At 41.8% G+C, this 16481-nt stretch overlaps 1 protein-coding gene across 3 annotated transcripts; it reads right to left on the bottom strand.

Annotated features, from left to right (window-relative positions):
- Positions 1-4: 4 nt before the first annotated feature.
- git2b (G protein-coupled receptor kinase interacting ArfGAP 2b) lies at positions 5-15112 on the bottom strand. Of its 3 annotated transcripts, none has more exons than XM_084572027.1 (20): positions 14705-15112; positions 14058-14191; positions 13759-13871; positions 12572-12677; positions 11964-12050; positions 11740-11870; positions 10389-10483; positions 10235-10280; positions 9878-9929; positions 9714-9786; positions 9524-9621; positions 9313-9424; positions 8702-8853; positions 8453-8605; positions 5913-6122; positions 5689-5778; positions 5000-5082; positions 4090-4242; positions 2217-2280; positions 5-1944 (listed from the first exon to the last, which is right to left on the bottom strand). In XM_084572027.1, the coding sequence occupies exons 1-20, from the start codon at positions 14754-14756 to the stop codon at positions 1735-1737; spliced, it is 2214 nt and encodes a 737-aa protein (XP_084428153.1). In that variant the 5' UTR covers positions 14757-15112; the 3' UTR covers positions 5-1734. The 3 variants fall into 3 exon arrangements, with proteins under 3 accessions (XP_084428153.1, XP_084428154.1, XP_084428155.1); XM_084572028.1 differs by having other exon boundaries at positions 9878-9926; XM_084572029.1 differs by lacking the exon at positions 5689-5778.
- Positions 15113-16481: the final 1369 nt, after the last annotated feature.

Genomic DNA, 16481 nt, shown 5'->3' with positions numbered 1-16481 from the left:
GAACTTCACAGGCAGAAATAATACATTTTAATAATAACACATTTCCTTAGACTTATTCAGCGTCCTAAACTTTATAAGAAAAAAACAAACTAATTTGGCACTGATCACTGAATGGTTAAGACATTGCTCAACAGAGAATATGCATACTGATACTGAAATGTCAAACTTTCATTGGCTCTTTTACACTTTTAAGAACTTTGATTACATTACCACATAGATATCTTACTTGTGCAGTGTATTCTAGTTTTCTTTCCACCCCTGGCGCAAACTTATCCGGCTCACAACGAGTGTCACATTAGGCCCATGTTCTACAACAGGTACTCTAAACTCTGAGGGTACAGGTACGTTTTATCGTCGGCTGTAAACCACGGCGGTACGTATTTGACCACAGGAAGCATCTAAAAACACCGGAGTAACGGCACCACACCGAATAAACAGAGATCACAAGTCGCCTAAAACTACCTGCCAGCTGAGACGTCCCAAACCTCAGAACCAAATGTTAGTCTGTGAGGAGCATCATGTTAAAGAAAAAGCTTATGAAAATAAACATTGATATCTTCTTAGAGGTATGACATACAGTTTATAAATAGAATAGCATTTGGATTATTCTGATAAAGAATTACATGGATACATACATCTTACATATTTGCATAAATGCTATTAAAATTGATTCAGAATGGATTTCACGCGGGCCATCGAGGCCTTTTACCCACTCACACACGCGCTCGCACACACATCATTAGTATGGCTGTAACATTAGAACTCCAAAAACTACTGATACTTAAACACATCTTCAACCGGCGGAGGGACTGGACCGCTTAAATCACCACCTGCTGGAGGGAATTAAAGTCTGCACACTCTCTGTACTGCTGGCCTGCTCAATGCACTGAAGCTGATTTCATAATCACAGTTCTCTTACTAAACAAACATTTGAACATTAAGCAAGCGGCGTCACACCGACTCAAGATAATAATACTGCCGACATTTAAAATTAAAATGGCGAAAGGGAAAACGAACCGATTGTTCTGATCCTTGGTGCCGGGAAGGTTTTTGGTCCTCTCTGAAAGCTCGGCCGCGACGGAAACCGGACGTCAAGGAGCAAAACTAACTCCCTCTGATGTGCACTAAAGACTATGGAGGAAAATACAAAGTAAAACAAGCTCTGCACTACTGCTTTTGTTCTAATTATTGTGTATATACACGCAACATTGCACTTCTGGAGACTGAGCGGGTTAACTTTGTGAGGTAAAGAACGGTAATGTGTTTTCTCCTACAGTTTTCAATGTTTGTGTACCACGGCACGAAGACAAAAAAATAAATAAGCTTCTGAAGTTTTTTTGTTGTTTTTTTTTAAGATTTTCCCAACTCAAGGAATGTATTAGAACCACAGGCTGTATGTATATATGTATATATATATATATATAAATGTCACTCATTAGTTTGTGTTTTGAAGAGAGAAGTGACCAAATATGAAGGAGGGGGAGGTGCTGGGGAGGAGCGATTGGAGCCATTGTAGTATTTTGTGAGACTTTTTTGAATGAGTCTATTGGAGCCAGCACCTAGCTGTATTAAGCCACTTCCTCATTGGCTACGTCAACATTTTGTACACAGTCTTTGACCTGACCTGCTTACACTGATTTATGTGGGAAAACAAAACACTGGTAAAGCAGAAGATTTAGCAACAGACTCGATGAACTGTACGCTGGGTGCATCAGAAACGTCTTTGGGTTTTAGTTAGTTGTTGTTTTCTTTGGTTGTCACAGTAACAAGTTGCTTGGCAGCTTTGGCAATGTCATAGGCGCACTGGATGACCTGCTGCGTGACCAGCTGGATGTCCGATGGGCAAGGGTTGTGCACCGCGGCCTTCTGGCACTCTCCGTGGAGCCGGCTCGCGCTCGAAGTCAGCAGACACAGAGACCCTCGCACCGTCTCCGAGGACGGCCTCTGTGGGGTGAGGGGGGATGATGAGGGTTTGATAAATGTTTGAATTGACAGCATCTATAAATAAACTATTTGTTGTGTTCTGTGGGCACCAGATGTGAGTGAACATAAAGCAAAGTAATCACATAAATGGTACAACTAACTAATGCAATGGGCAGAGCCTACCCATCTAGACACAAGTCATTTTAGATTCCCGTTGGCTGTTTTCCACCACACAACAAATCCTTTAATTACTTGGGGGATGGACACCGAGCTGCTGGTGGGAGTCATCTTACCTTGGGAAACAGGGCGGCCATCTCCGTCACCGCCACGCAGATCTTTTCAGAGCAAGGCAGAAAGCTGTGGGAAGAGCACACAAAAGGCTGAATCCACCACTCCCTTTGCCATTTATAGAAAGATTAATGCAAAACAATTTACCTCCCTCATACTGAGGATCAAAAAGATCAACCGATCCTTGAGTCAACCGTAAATACAATTAATCCCTACAAAATAATGGAGACTTAATTCTCATTGTTTCCAAAATAAACTCTACCGTCTTGTTGAGTAGAACAACACTTGATGCCTTATTTCATGACGTGAAACTGCTTAATCCAGCAAACCTTGACTGGTTGCCTATACATCGATCAGGCATAACATTATGACCACCTTCCTAATATTGTGTAGGTCTCCCTTGTACCTCCAAAACAGTTGTGACTCATCAGAGAATGAACACTGGCCTTGTCCATGGCCTTGAATGTTGTTAGTGGGTGCCTTTGGGTCCTATGGGTTGAGGGGAGGGGCCTCTGTGGATTAGGCTTGTTCCAGTGCATCCCACAGATACTTTATCAGTTTGGAATCTAGTGAATTTAGAGGCCAGGTCAACACCTTGTGCTGTTTTTCATGTTTTTTTGAGTTGTCCCTAAAGCGTTTCTGTGTTTGTGTCTGTGTCAGGCTGCATCCTGTCATCAAGGAGTGTCATTGCTATGGGGAGGGGGTGCCTGGTCTGGTCTGGGTGGGTGCTACATGTCTAAGTAGCATCTACACAAATGCCAGGTCCAAAAGTTTCCCAGCAGAACATTGTATTGTCACAAGATGGTCAATGTTATTTACTCCTCCTGTCAGTGGTTTTAATGTTGAGGCTGATCAATGTATCTTTTAATAGTAGATTTGCATTTGCCACGTTTGACCCAATGTATACGCATCGTATTGTCTTGATTATGTAACTAAGCAGATACATAAAAAGTGGTGCAACCTTTTAAAGCAACTCTGAACGGCCAAATAAACTGCATTGCATCAACAGCTTGACTTATACTCAAACTGAAAGCAGTTTTATTTGGCCAAAGAGACCCCAGAGGCCAATGATTTATCCATGAATGCATGCATTAGGCCAGTGATATCTCTGAAAGAAGTATTACTCACAACTTCCAATTAATACTGGATCTTGGCTACGCTCTTTCTACATAAAAGTTTGTAAAAATTAAAATACTATATGGTAGAGCTGCATTAGAGCTGGAACTGTTTATGTAGACACGGTTTATGCCAATATATGTACACATAAAACTAATGTCTCACATCCTTATTAAAGCAACGGGGGAATCAAGTGGTAAAAACACAGGAAATTAATACACAAATGAATGCATGAAACCACAAACTCACTGGAAGGCCACAGGGGAAAATGCGATCATGTGGTGTTTGTTTCCTGTCAGCTGCATTAACAGACACAAGACCTACCCCCAGCAGACACACAGTTTCTGTGACACAGGAAAAGCAGCCAGGCTAACAGGCTCAAACTCAGCGAGTCCTGCGGTTTACGACCAGGGTGCTGCTGGTTTTCGAGATTATATGCTTTCACGTTGCAAGGCGTAAATCAGTCACCAGTTAGCTGGTTGGGATGAGAGCCTGCAGCATCCTTGAGCCTGAGGACAGCTATTGAAAACCAGTGACCTAAAAGCAGCTGAGCCACTTTCGCTCTTAAAAAGGCCAGGAAGAATGACAGAAATACAGCCACGGTTGAAATATGTGACCTGACAGAGTGCACACTGAGGCAGACAGCAGGTCAGAAAACAAGAAGAGTGAGCTTTTACTAATTCAAATACTTTTTGAAATATCATTCAATACATTTTATACCCTTTTTTTTTTTTGTTCACCATTTAAAAAAAAAAAATGTACCTCTCATGTTTGGTCTCCTGGGCAGCTCTCAGCAGTTCCTGTATGTTCTTAGTGATCTGCTCCGTCTTACAGATGACGTCCTCCGTGCACGGCAGGGTGGCATCTTCTTCCCCCTCCTCTGCTTCCACTGCATCAGAGGCTCTGAGAGGGCTGCTACAAATGCAAAAATAAACGGCTTCTCTGACACTGGTGCAGGTGAAGAATTCAGCCAAGAATCGATTCAAGCAACGGAACAGCGTCTTTCAACCGGGTAATGATCCAAAAAATACCAGCTGCCGACCGAAAGATTATTTTTCCCCAGCAGAACATAAAGTCCCACCCAGAGGCTTGACCTAGAACCTATGGGCTGTCATGGAGAATAAACATCAGCTCATTGAGGCATAAGTGAGGATGAACTGAAGTTTGCAGGCTCAAATACGAAGGCAACTTTCACCAGAGATATTAGCCCAGATATCAGACCTGAACATGGTCGAGCATTTATGCAATGCTAAGTCATTGTAACTGACCTTTAATGAAGTCACTTTTGAGTGCCCAAAAGTTTTCCTGTATATATTTCTTTAAAATAAATTTGGTTAGCTTTAACATTTTGTTGTCTAATGCAATTAATATATTTTAAAGGGTGGCTTAAGTATTTTAAAGTGGGGGCAAGTGTATATTAAATGAGTTCTGTGGCAGGAAGACAATAAAAAAAAATCAGAATAAACACCCGTGAAAACTGATACTGATCTGGCTTCCTCTTCTCTATTCATGGAGACAAACAGTTTCCCTTGTATTTAATCTCCACCCTCTTTTCGTGCATATACTTCTTTAATTGCTTCCTCTTCTATAAATGTAGCTCACAACTTGTCAATTAAATAATTGTTTAATGTTTTACTTTGGATCAGCTGGTTTTATAGTGAAAGGTTCCTACCCAGTCTCGTTGAGTTCAGAGTGGTTTGGCGTGGTGTCATAGTCATTCTCCATCATGGTGCTCTGTCCTTCCAGACTACAGCCCTAAAGGGACATCAGTGGATTACCGTCAATCAAACAGGATATACTGTGCATGATTAGCGCAGACCTAATGTCACAGCAACTGTGGCCACGTACAAATTAGAATCATGCGTTTCTGAAATCAAAGCTACGACCGCACTTCACACCATACATCTCATTTTAAAGTTGATGCAGAGGAAAAGACAGGAAATGTGCAGTACGATCAGGTCATTGTGGTGTGACTGCAGAGGATGCGATTAGTAGATGCGAAGAAACCCTGCCGTCAACGGAGGGTTCTCTTATCAGTGGTGGTCACTAATAAGCACAGTGTGAGGAGGCAATTTATCTACTTTGACGGATACTGGACTCTGCTGTCTGATCATTCAGAGAGCTTTCTTTGGTGCAGCATTTTCACGTCCGCTGTTCACTTGAAAGACGCAGGGGTTGCTCAGATAACTGAACGGTAGTAGAGGCACTGCGGTGCATGCATGCAGGCAGGCGATACTGACAAAAAAAAAAGCAGTTTAAAGACGCAGGTCAGGAGAGAGAAGACTGTGGGGTCAAGCAGGAGGACAGTTTTCACCGTCCCCTGAGGCTGTCTCTGAGCCGAGGGGAGTTTCAGTACTTAACCCTTCGAGATCTCTCATCCCAGGACCAGGACGGGGAAGAAGGGAAGGTAGGGAGGGAGGAAGCGGCCGTTCCCAAAGGACCCCTACCAATCTAGAAAGGGGTCAAACCAAGTTGAGCATACTCTATTGAGATGCAATGAATGACTGAATGAATAAAAACCGACACCAGCCCCAAGCCAGGCATCACTATTTGGGACAATCAGGATCAGGAACACTGGTTCTTACATTGGTTGGGAAGGGCTGTAAAACGACTCCGTCGTCGTGCCGAGCCGTTTCTGCTCGGTGGGGGTACTGCCTCGGATTAGAGCCCGTCTCATACATGGACATAGCGCGACCTCCGCGGAGAGGGTGTCGACCGAACGGCCCCTGGGGGTGTTGTTGTCCGCTGGGGGTTTGCCACCGCAGTGTTGTGTTTTCAGTCTGCAGGGAGTTCAGCTGTAAGAGAACAAAACATCTTTCAGTTCCACTCTAGCTGGAGGCTGACCTACTCACAAAAGCTCAGCTATCAATAATAGAGCAGAATACAGCTACGCCTCCAGGTAAATCAGCAGTTCCTCTAAGAGTTCATCGCCGTTTTGTTTTTGGGATGCTCCTCAAGATTTTTCTCACAACAGAAGGTTTGTTTCCTTGACAAATGAAATGCTGACAGTGTATGTTTATGGAAACTCTTGAAGTACAACCTCTTGAGAAACAGCCACTAAAGTGGTTGCCCTTATTTACATAAACAGATCTTAGAAACTGAAAAAAAAATGAGCAGTGAGAAAATTGACTTGTTCAGCTTTCCACAAGATAATTATGAGGAGTCCATATAATTATGGGAGTTACCATGTTAAGTTCACAACGAAGGCTGGAAGGGCACAGAGAGGACAGTCATACCCAGATAACATAAAGGTTGTTTTTTGTGTGACACTATGAAGGACATGAAAATATTACAATATTTCTGAGGCTATTTGGGACTTTAAGTTAGGAAAGATCATGGGACACAGTTCTGCTGGGTCAGCGGTTTAGGTTTGGATTGGTGCAAGAATGGTGAGCAACGAAAGACAACTTTGGTCAAAGAGACAATGAGCCAGCAGGAGGAGACAGTACATCATGTCAACTCTCACACAACTGCCAAGAGAAAGAAGCTGAGCTGTGGTGAAATCTGACACGCGGAGGAAAACCAGAACTGCAGGGTGTCAAACCTTATAGTCTTAACTTAAGTAGTTTACTCTATAAATTGCTTTTTCTAAGCATGTAGATTTTGCTTAGGTTGACACACATGGCAACATTATCAGGTGCACATATGTCTAATAGAGGCAGATCACAAGAAGAGAAAACTGTTTTGGATGAGGGGCTGTAAGTGAATAGAATAGCCTGACTAAATGGACTTAAATTATGAAAGGAAAGGACAGTTACTTTAAGTTATGCTAACTTTAATGAAAATGGTAATAAAACTCTCTAACGGGGTCAGTGTATTTTTCTGAGTAAGTGTGATTAAGTTTCTAGAAAGAGGCGTTGCAACACTGCATTAGGGTGTGGGGAGAAAACTGGACAGAGGAGGATTTCCTTAAAACCTCAGCAGGGAAAAAGTAAAAAGCACGCATGTCTGAATACCACCAGGGCTAACTGGGAGTTTTCTGAAAGACACGAGGAGCTGGGCCACAATAAAATCATACATAAAATAGCTGTGGGTTATCATGAACTGCCAATATTTGTTACATGCCTTCCGGAGGTGTCAGGAGCCTTATTCAATGACATTTCTGTTATAATGAAGCCCTGACATCACAACTCCGGCGAGACCCTCTCCAGATTAACCCACACTCAAGCAGTTGGGTGGTTTATAATTGACGGCTGAGGATTCTTCAGATTTACAATGATGGATCATAATGTCCTCGGCGGAGACCATTTTTGGGCCGGTGCTCGGCTGTTTTGACATCGGCCTCGGGATCCTACATAAATCGTCTCTCTGCTTTACGTCACAGGGAACTATAACATTAATCTTGTTTTGCTGCTTCACTCTGGTGCATAGCAGAGGAAGTCTGGTGACTGTTAATGACTACCACAAGAATTTTAACCTATTCAGAAAAACAGCAGCCGTGCTCTCAGTCCCAAAAGAGGAGAGCGTGACTCCTCTCAGGTCCGGGTGCAGCTAAAAATGTGCGCATGAATTAGTCATACTTTACATATAATGCTGCTGCCCTATGTATAAGTTTATATAGGGCAGCAGCATTGTCTGACATACATGTACCGCTACACCCCTGACAGTTTAAGCGAGTGTATTATATATAGTCAAGAGGAGAGAGGCTCTGCGCACTGGTGAATACAGTCAATCTGACTAGAAATAGAAAAATAAATACAATATGAATATTCTTTCCCATTTTATTGACTGACTAATTTTTATTTATCTGTTTATTTATCTGAATAGTATACTGTACTGTGTTTTTCCTTAATACCCTCCCATTTATTGCTTATTTAGTTCTGTCTTTTTTTAATATCTTTATTTATTTTTGTAACATGCCTCCTACATATTGCAAATAAGGTGTCTATCATTATAAAGTGTGGTCACATTTCTATTTGTAGGTTGGCCATTTATTTAATGGCCTCAAAAGCGAAAGGTGTTATTAATAAGTAGCCGTTTTAGTAACATCATGACAAAAATGCAACAAGTACAATGACTTCTTATTTATAGATATTGACATAATGTGCACTATTGTCTAATTTAAGTAATAGTAGCCAGTCTGTGAGTACAATGCACGATACCTATACCATATACTGTAACTAACCTTGCTCTGCATCGCCCTCAGCTCTTCAGTGAGGTGACAGTTGACTTTGAGAAGCTGCTGTATTTTGGCTTCCGATGCAGTGAGGGCAGTCTTCACCTCCATGAACTCCTGCACCGTGATAGGCCCATCGGACAGATCAGAGGACTCCGAGCTCTGCAGCAAAACACGCGCAAACAGGATAGAAGGCGTGTGAGAAGCGAAGCAAGATATTGTCTTCAAAAGTGCCAGCTGAATCCTGAGGACATTAACCTTGGTCCTTCCGTCATTGCAGCTGTCCCCACACGTGGCCTCCTGTACCGGATCTTCATCTGATGCCACGCTGTCGTAATCTGGCTGGTCATTGTCCTGGCTCTCGCTGTTATGGCGGCTGCCTATCCCCTGAAGGATCAGCTCCACGTTCTCTGAAGGCGGGCCGCAAGATCAAAGGATTAGAGATCAAACATGAATGTGGGCTACAGGCAGCAGTCTTAATGCAAAAGGCTTAGGACTGCATTTACTTCACCAAAAATCAAGACTTCCTCTTTACTACCCTTTACAACATGCCTTGAGCATGCAAAAGGTAAAAATAACAGACTGGGATGTGGTTTGCCGTAGGTTGCAACATGATTTTTCGTGTTTATTTCACACATGGTCTACACATGTATAAGTGTGGCCTATATAACTGTGCCCACATGTTTCACATTAGCAATGCACAAATACTGGCTTTCTGCATCTCATTTGCGACAACTAATTCTGTTTTTCTCTGCAGCCTCTGTTTATATGCTAATGAGCACATTTACTGCAATACCAACATTACGTAACCCAAAGCAGAAGTACAGTAGCATAGGAATTCAGTTAAAATTAAAAATGTCATGTCATACCTTTCGGACTTTCACAGGAATTACCCCACTGCCGCCGTTTAGCATCTGTCAGAATATCGATGACCAGGGTGGCAAATTCGTGAGCACTAAACCGTGCCAATTTTTGGCGACCCTGAGACCACAAACGCATAAAATAAACACATGAAGAAGAAGGTATAGCAAGAACAATTAAACACAACATTCACAAAGCAAATGTTATATAAACACATGCCTGATTTCTGGTAGAAGAGTATTCAGGATTGACAGGAAGAAAAGGTACAACAGTGGTGTCTGTCACGAGTGTGCTGTGGTTCTGAGTGGCCAAACACACTAGGGAAAAACAACAAAACACAAAGTGAGCTGCATATAAACCCCAATATAGAAACTAAAAAGGAAGCAAAAAGCTTGTGTTTTAAATCCACCTGCATCCGTTTCCCTTCTGTCAACTTCATCATAAACATCCATGGCGAGTTCTTCAAACTGATGGTTACTTAACTGGAAGACAGCAAAGCAGAATTTCTAGTTCACTTTTAGAACAAACTACATTCACGGGGGAAAAGAAAAATGACACGCAAAAGAGTCTCACCGATTGAAGCTTCTTCTTTGCAGCTTTTGCAAACTCTGACAAATCCAGACTGCTATGGACAAAATATTTAAATTGATTATTTTTGCACTGGAAAAACGTCTAACAAGGAGAGAAGCGACAGCAAAAGCAACAAACATACTTACTGGTTTCTTACCCATCCAATGCAGCATAAGAAAAATAGGATTGTGATTATACTGTGGATGCCTATCATGCTTTATAATGAAAGCAATGCAGCACTGACATGTAGCCAGGAGCATATTGGAGATGACGAGACAACACGGTACTGTTTTCTGTGCATTACAAGATCTCAACCTTTGCAACTAAGGTGGAAAAACGAGCACAGCTTGGAGCTATTACCTGTCTGCCATCTGTGGAATGATGAAATGCTGCCCATTTCTGTGATCTATAACACAACAAGAGTATAACACGGAGAGATTACCATAACAGACATAAAAACATCAACAGTCTCATGTTATACAGCATCTGTTCTTGGAGCTTCTGCGGCACTTACCTGGCCGTCGACCACAGAGGTAAAACGTTAATCGGTCAGTAAGTTCGTACTGTATCTCCACAAGCCTCTCTGCCAGCTCCTGATGCCCAGCTTGTCTGCACACATAACAAAAAAAAATGTCTCAAAAATATGTCACTGTTCTTTTGATAATAATGCCTCAGGTCAGGTACAGAGCATTTCAATTACTCTACAGTCATTTAGCTAAACACGTGACTCAGTTTTGATCTGATGTATTTTGCACCGACGAGAACTGTCTTGTGTGTTCGAACTTGTCTTGAAAACACAAAAGAAGCTAAAATATTTTTCAGTGCAATGATTCACAAGATTAGGAGGACACGCCAAATAATATAAGTCAACGTATTCCAATATGACGGTGACTCATGACTTCAACAATGTTCGGTTTCTGTTGAAACAGGGTAAAAAAACGCGGTAACTAAGCCGTATGATTATTGTGGAGGATGTAATTTACACTCAAAAGTTCTTCTGGTATTTAGCCCACTGACTGATATGGGGTTGTCAAAATAACAATAACACAACACAGTCCAATAGTTCTACAAACCACAGCCTCCAACGGCTCTCTCACTTAATTTAAACGGATGCTGAAGGCCATAACATTTAGGAAGGTAAGATTTAACACTGTTATAATGGAATGCCTTCATTTTCACTAGTGCATCTAATGAACAGGCAATCGAGTGTATTATTGTACAGTGCAGTATGGCGGATTACGGTCAGCTACACTATATCTTTTCTTCTTCATTCCAACTTCTTGTATAACAGCTGAGTCAGCCAGCATACTGAGCAACCGTTTTTTCCCCCCCTTCCTCTTCTGCCTCTGCCATTCCCTTATTGAATTAGTCAGACTGACATAGTATCACTAGTGTCTGTGTCTAGTGTTCATTGTAGTGTAAAGCATGTTAAACATTTGAGCCACTGCAGCTGGCAACATACTTTTTCTAACTAAACTGTTTATACCACTTTTTTCCTCATGTTACGGGTTTTCTTCTGTCACTTTAAAAGGGAAAACTTCCCCGTTAACACCTCAGTGTATAAATAGGATCTGTTTTTTTTCCTGTGTACATGTTTAGTCTTAATAGGATGTGTATCACTTCCTGTTGTACACTGTCTGGTGAAGGTGACGCTTGCAGCTGCATCGCACTTTAGACACAGGGACGGCAACTATAGCAAAGGGTGCTGGCAGTTTGTTACGTTCACCGTGTCACATACAGTATATACACATATACCAGAGAGCTCTGGGGACAAATGTGTTGGTAACATCTCATAGTGTTGGTACACACACAAAAAAAAAAATAGTAGAACAAATAAAACATGAAAATACAGGTTCGTATTTTACCTCGCATAATCAATGGGGGTCTTTCCACTTGAGTCAAGAGCTCCGGGATCAGCTCCGTAAACCGCCAACAGCTCTGCCTGTAACATTTGACCTGCTCTTGCCGCTATGTGTAATGGAGTGTTTCCTTTCTCCTATTGTCCAAAAAAAAACAATGATTAACCATTAGTATTGTGTCACCTTAAACCCAAGAGAGTTTAATGTTTGGCTTAGTCCACTGAACTTACCGGATGGAAGAAGTTGGCCTGCGCTCCTAAAGATAAAAGTCGTAGGCATGTCTCGAGGTTCCCAGTCCGAACACTGGAATGGAGTTGCTGAAAGAAAATTGACAAGTAGTTTGAGTGTGAAGAATATAAACACAACGAGAAGATCAATAAAAAAAACAACATCTGTCAAGAACTGGAATGTAATGTATTATCCTGCTGGAAATTTCCTTTGAATAAAAAGTTTAACTATTACAATTAGGGGACGCAAGAGAGGCATCCTTTTGAATATGTACAACAAAATATGTTTATGCAAATTAATTTGTGTGCTTTTGTCTTATAAATAAAATTGAATTTAGCCAAATTAATGATAAATGGTGAAAAATGCCCAAATAGTGTCAGCTTTAACTTGAGCTGAGATCTGAAAGACTATACTCTTTAAAAGCCATTGTCCTAGCATGACCAAAGGCTGCTATCAAATATAAAAATGGGCCATACCATTTCTTGAAATTACCAGAAAAAAAAATCAAAAATAGTGCCGTTCCGACTAAGCTTTTTCACGTGACATAAGCGTGGGTAGTATTAATATCAAATGCAGGATGTAAGCAAAACCAGTAACAGGAAATTTTCACCTTGCTGAGGTCTTTTGCGGTTACACTGTCGTCCTCCCGACAAGGCATCCGATGAACGTACGCCAACATCTGATATTTTGCCTTGATGAACTCTGTCTTGTTGGGACTGTAAACAACAAACATGACCAACCATCACTGCCCGATTTAAGTGCTTCGCTGTTTTTGAGGCAAATAACGCTCTTCTGCCGATTAATAGTGAAGTCAGACTCAATATTTTGTATCGAAACTGCACACATAAATGTGCAGTATTTGATTTAATTTCTCCATCCTTCCTATCCGACATAGCACAAACTTGCTGTCTGTACAGATATAGTTAATATGGTTTACAATATTAGTGTGGAAGTAAACAACAAAGCATAACTTTGTCATTAAAAACATAAACTATCACTTGATACTAGAGTACTTCCTCGTAAATCAAACGGGCGCACAAGCTAAAGCTGCTGCAGGGTCTGTGTTTCAACCCAGCAAACTGCCCCGATAGTTCCTCAAGAATAAAAAAAGTACACTTGGGATGACCCTTCAAGAACTGAAAGTAATTTGTTTCTTCCAATTGAAATATTTAGATCTTGAGTTCCTTAAAAGGTTGTTGGTTGTTTGGGAACGTTCCAGCAGCAGAGAGGTGTTATAAGATAGATCCAAGATGGCTGCGTCCGAGTGTTGTCTGGTGATTGAATGCGTTTGCAGCGAGTGTCACGGTCGGACTCTGCAAGGCTGTGTTTACGCGTGACTGTTTATCTTTTCTCCACCAGCCAGACACCAGACTGACATGGTGTTTATATCTGGCAACAAACGTGGGTGACTACATCACATCTGTCGGGCCTGCAGATTTTATTTTTGTTTACTTAGGTCCTCAGTAGGTCCTATGTACATACCGCTTGACAATAACAACGAGAGAATAAACGCTTTAAAATTCTGTTTGTTGCACAATCCTTCAGCTGGACAACAAAACTGTCCTCCCAAACGTTCGCCGTGTTGCTTGTTTTCTCATCGGCACATCGACCGATCAAGAAAGTTCTCTCTAAGTTACTTGACTGCGCACGAGTCGTGTCTATAGTACATAAGGTCAATTATGAGTGTTCACTGACCTTAACTATGAAAATCAATGCTCCAATAGAGCTTTATATCGAAGTGCAAGCAAGCGTCGCGTAATAGGCACTGACATTATCAAAATGCCTAAAATCACTTACTGCACTCTGTCCTGGGGGTTGGCTTTACGCTTCCCACTCACTGAGGAAGACGGATCCAGAAGACTATGCTCCCATATGGAATTAGCCCCATTTCCATACAGCGTCTGGACCATCTAAAACAAGAAACAACATGAACAACTGAACAAGAAAACCCATTCACATTGACCTTCATGGCTGCCCTACTTATTTGATGATTGTGTAACATCTGCATTGCATACTGTATGTTACATATTTAAACGCTGAATAGATAAAGTGTTTGTTTTGTTGGGGGGGCTTGTGTGTCCCTGCTTCCCTCCTACCTGCAGCTGAGAGGGTGGCCACGCAGAATGAGTCAGATGTCGGACTTGAGAGCTGTGTCGCCCGAGACCTCGATGGATGCTGCAGCACTCATCACAGATCAACACACCCCTGTTAACAGAGGCCCAGCGTGGCTCTACAAAACACACACGGCATTTGTTAACAGATAATCAGTGTAATGCCGTGTGAATAATAACGGTTAACACCTTAATCTCCTCTAACCAGACGAGGATATTCGCTAGCTGAGGTTAGGTCTCTCGACACAGCCAGAGACACAGTCACAAATGCAAACAGCCGTAGTGCAACAGCATTTATCAGCATTAATACAGCGTAACCTTCAAGAGCTAGCTAATTTATTTAAATATGCTAACCTAACGTCTACTAACGTAACAACAACACATTATTTAAGACATTTCAAGCAAACTGATAAAGTTAATGTGATTAACAGACACGACTTATGTTTTACCAAACGTTTAAAAAAAAGCATTAAATGTACAGCTTTCACAATTAGCAATAAATCTAATTGTCAATTAGTTATCGTGTGGTAGCGTTAACTAGGTTAGCTACCGGGACGTAGCGATAAGTTGTAGTGAGAGCTAGCTGGTTAGCCAGGCAGCTAACGCTGAAGCTAGCTTGTTTGGCATCGTACCCGGAGAACTGCAATCAGCGCAGACCTCTCTGCTTCGCACTCGCTTTGACATCCCTCAATTAAAAAAAAATCCTCAGAGTCCGACAAGAACAAACGTGTGGAAGGCACGCTAGAGAAAGGACTACACAGAAATAAAGACAGGATATTCCGCCCCGGCAGATTGTATTTAACACTTGAGGCAGGCGAAAAGCAACTGGGTCCGTCCGCCCTCCCCTCCTACTGTTGAACAAAGCGGTGTCCGGTTCCAACACTTATACACAGCCTCCTGTGCGTCTCCTTGCTTCCTTTCCTCCCTTGTTCCCTTCCCTATCTCACTACACATCACCCAAATAAATCCTAATGAGGGTCTGTGTAATAAGTCTATTATGAATAAACTCTGCAGGCCTGGAGCCCACCACCACTGGACCACAATATAATCCGCATATTTCCTTATATAACCAGCTTTCTTAGGAAAATCTGGTTAGATATGAATAATGGGACATGACCATCTTGGAAAATATGAGGCATTCATTTCCTTAACATATATCATAATTGTTCAAATTAGTTCCACATTGATTATTAAATTAAATTAAAGATTAACTAGCCACTCATGCACATATGAAAACTCAGCATACCTTTCTTTTCATATGTAAATTTGTTTTCTGATAAAAAAATAATTTGGCATTGACTTATACTTTGATGCATTTACATCCAAAATGCATTCGTCTCGCATTCAGTAACAATCTTGATTACTCTGGCAGCGGCTTCCTGAGAAGTAAGCTCATTGCACCACACAGTGCCATGTTAAGTCATTGCTACCTAATGGTCACAAAAAGACGTGAGTCAGTGAGATTCTTTATTTGGTATGGCGTTCAGAGATACGCTTAGAGGAAACTCCTCCCCATTCATTTTTCTTTATTCAGCATAGAACACATCAAGACAATGAAGTAACACACATGGCGTTATGTAGCGAGGAGAAAGGTGCGTATGCCTGTCATATTTTTCACATTTTTAACAGTAACCTGTTGTTGCCTTGAAGGACAGCAAGGAAATATATAAGGTCTTCACCTGGAATTGCTTTGACAACATTTTGTGGGTGGAATTTCTTGTCTTCTTTATGTTTGAGGCCGTCACTTGTGTAGGGGTTTGGTGTGCAGCAAACAGCCCTGTCCAAGGACATTGGTAATCCATATAGCACGCACTGCTCCGCTATGAGAAATAACAGTACATCTTTACTTTAAGACTCAAAGATCAGTCGATCAGGACATTTTCAAGAAAGATTCTTTATGTAAAGCCTCAAAAACAATCAAAAGTCGAAGATGCTGGCTCTTGTTGAGGCTGATACCTTTGCTGCAGCGGATTGGTTCTTTCATTCATTCATTCATTCATCTTCTGTAACCGCTTGTCCTGTTAAAGGGTCGCGGGGGTTGCTGGAACCTGTCCCAGCTGTCATCGGGCGAGAGGCGGGGTACACCCTGGACAGGTCTACAGTCTATCGCAGGGCCAACACATAGAGACAGACAACCATTCACACTCACACCTACGGTCAATTTAGAATCACCAATTAACCTAATGAGCATGTCTTTGGATGGTGGGAGGAAGTACCCGTCAATATGGACAATAGACTAATGGGAAGGCGCAGAGAAGGATGGTCAGGAGTTCACCGTCACCCAAGCAGCTATATATTTTGCAATGACTACCATAAACCCTGTTAAACTTATGAAGGACCTACAGTGTATCGACAGTACTGCACAACAACCCCAAGGGCCCCCCTTATATATAAAAAGAAAGACGCTTG

Source organism: Chelon labrosus (assembly GCF_963514085.1).
Source record: "Chelon labrosus genome assembly, chromosome: 22".
Classification (NCBI taxonomy): domain Eukaryota; kingdom Metazoa; phylum Chordata; class Actinopteri; order Mugiliformes; family Mugilidae; genus Chelon; species Chelon labrosus.
This window is presented reverse-complemented; position numbering and strand designations above follow the sequence as displayed.

Excerpts from the sequence above, each read along its gene's own strand:
- git2b (XM_084572027.1), bottom strand. The coding sequence starts at position 14,756 with ATGTCAAAGCGAGTGCGAAGCAGAGAGGTCTGCGCTGATTGCAGTTCT. Across the intron at positions 14,192-14,704 it reads CGCTGATTGCAGTTCTCCGG|AGCCACGCTGGGCCTCTGTT; the intron begins GTACGATGCCAA and ends TGTGTTTTGTAG. Across the intron at positions 10,484-11,739 it reads ACCCCCATTGATTATGCGAG|ACAAGCTGGGCATCAGGAGC; the intron begins GTAAAATACGAA and ends TTATGTGTGCAG.